This window comes from Amphimedon queenslandica, unplaced genomic scaffold (assembly GCF_000090795.2).
Source record: "Amphimedon queenslandica unplaced genomic scaffold, v1.1 AMPQUscaffold_7461_Cont20587, whole genome shotgun sequence".
Taxonomy (NCBI): domain Eukaryota; kingdom Metazoa; phylum Porifera; class Demospongiae; order Haplosclerida; family Niphatidae; genus Amphimedon; species Amphimedon queenslandica.
In genome coordinates, this window is record NW_003552254.1 from 1 (window position 1) to 2,121 (window position 2,121).

Genomic DNA, 2,121 nt, shown 5'->3' on the forward strand with positions numbered 1-2,121 from the left:
AGTGACACTTGACCTGTTAGCATATTCTGATGGAGCAATGAATGACACACTCTCAGACACTAAACTACACCCATCAGTACCACCACTGTATAAACTACCAGTATCAGCCTCACTCCTATCAACATACAAAAGAGAAAGTGACATGAACATGTAAATGTGTACATACGTGTACATGTACATGTATACAGTATAGCAAAAATTTTTTGGATTTAATTTTTGCGAATTTATGCTGTCGGCCATCTTGTACCGTAATTGATTTTCGCCAAAGTAATTTTTGCAAATCTTTAAAAAATCATGAAATCCACCAAATTTACAACCTTCTGATATTTTGCACTATACGGTACATACATGTACATGTAAATCATACATGTACACGTACATGTATGATGTAAATTGTGTATATTGTTTTTGATTTAAATTGATACATGTACATGTATAAATGTAAATGTGTACATTACATGTACATGTACATGTAATGTACACGTAGTAGTCTATTGTCATTGCAGCATGTAAAACTACATGCTGCATACATAGTGTACATACATAGTGTACAGTACATGTACAATTACATGTACTGTACCTTTGCATTTTAATGAAGTCCCCAACTGATGCATCATGACAAGTGAAGAGAGCCACAACAAACTCGTGTTGCTTGATCAATGCATAATCCAATGGAGTCTTATTGTCACTGTCTCTTTGACTAGCATCAGCTCCTTTATTGAGCAAATGGTAACAAACATGAACACGATCCATTGCTGCAGCATAATGTAATGGAGTCCTACCCTGAGGGGAGAGCAAGAGAGAAGAAAAGAAGTACATGTACATGAATGGGGTAATGAATGGAAGAGAGAGAGAGAGAGGACAAAAAAGAAGAAAATATATGTAAAAAGAAAGGCAGCCATTTTGAAGTGGGGTGAATCCTACTTAGTAACGCTACCACGTTATTAATAATATGGAACATGTACATATACACTGTACATGTTTAGTAAGTTACCATTTTGTCTGTGTCATGGACGCTCTCAGGTCTTAGGCTCATTATGTATTCTATACCAGCTTGAAAACCTTCATGAGCTGATACATGCATTACAGTACAACCCTGGGGAGAGAGAGAGAGGGAGGGAAGAGGTGTGAGAGAGAGAAGAGATAAAAGAAAAGAATTAAAGTAGAGAAACAGAAAAAAGACAAAATACACGTACATGTACATGATATGTGTACATTAATACTGTATGTACATGTACAGTACATAATAATTTCAAAGGTAATACATGTACAGTTAATACATACATGTACGTGTACATGTAGTTCACACACTTTAACATCCTTGAAATAAGTCATGTCAGGTTTTAGGATCAACTTCAACATGTTAATATCGCTCCTTTTAGCAGCCCTGGGGATACAAACATAAAATACAATAAGTACATCAGATATTGTACCAGTGAGCTGCTGTCCTTCCATCAGTGTCTTTCTCGTGTACGTCAGCTCCCAGTTCTATTAGTCTTTTAGCTATTAATTCATTTTTATTATAACAGGACCACATCAATGGAGTCATGTCAGAACCATCAGTGACATCAACATTATACTGAGACTCCTGTAATAGAGAGAGAGAGAGAGAAAGAGAGAGGGAGAGAGAGAGAGAGAGAGAGAAAGAGAGAGGGAGAGAGAGAGAGAGAGAGAAAGAGAGAGGGAGAGAGAGAGAGATCAGTTTGGTATTTACATGTAGGAATTTGGTGACTATCTGCCGTATAGCAGAAAATTTTTGGCTTTAATTTTTGTGATTTTTACTTTTCGGCCATCTTAAACCATATAAATCAATTCTTTGCAGATTTAATTTTCGTAAATTTTGGAAAAAAATCACAAAATCCACAAAAAACTTTCCACTATATGGTCATAGATAATAGAGTAAATGAAAGGGATTGGCAACGGGGCGTAACAACAGGAAATGCGGGTTGGGTTACCACGTGACAACCATCAGTGTTTTGATTGATTTCCCATCTCCTCCATTGGTGAAGTTGCTCTGGCAGGATTTCGAAGGAAATTTGTGCTGCTCCAGGATAGCGCTTGCTTTTGATATATAGCCTATTCCACATAGAATTTTTAGAGCTACCTGCAGCAAAGCTTTTG

The 2,121-nt window shown here is 36.7% G+C and overlaps 1 protein-coding gene across 1 annotated transcript; it reads right to left on the minus strand.

The window, feature by feature from the left end:
* Positions 1-6: 6 nt before the first annotated feature.
* LOC105315864 (ankyrin repeat domain-containing protein 55-like) lies at positions 7-1,606 on the minus strand (the record flags this gene model as incomplete). Its single annotated transcript, XM_011410625.2, has 5 exons — positions 1,434-1,606; positions 1,312-1,387; positions 995-1,096; positions 581-783; positions 7-115 (listed from the first exon to the last, which is right to left on the minus strand). Coding segments are annotated over exons 1-5 (606 nt in total), but the record flags the coding sequence as incomplete, so codon positions are not given.
* Between the last annotated feature and the right edge of the window lie 515 nt (positions 1,607-2,121).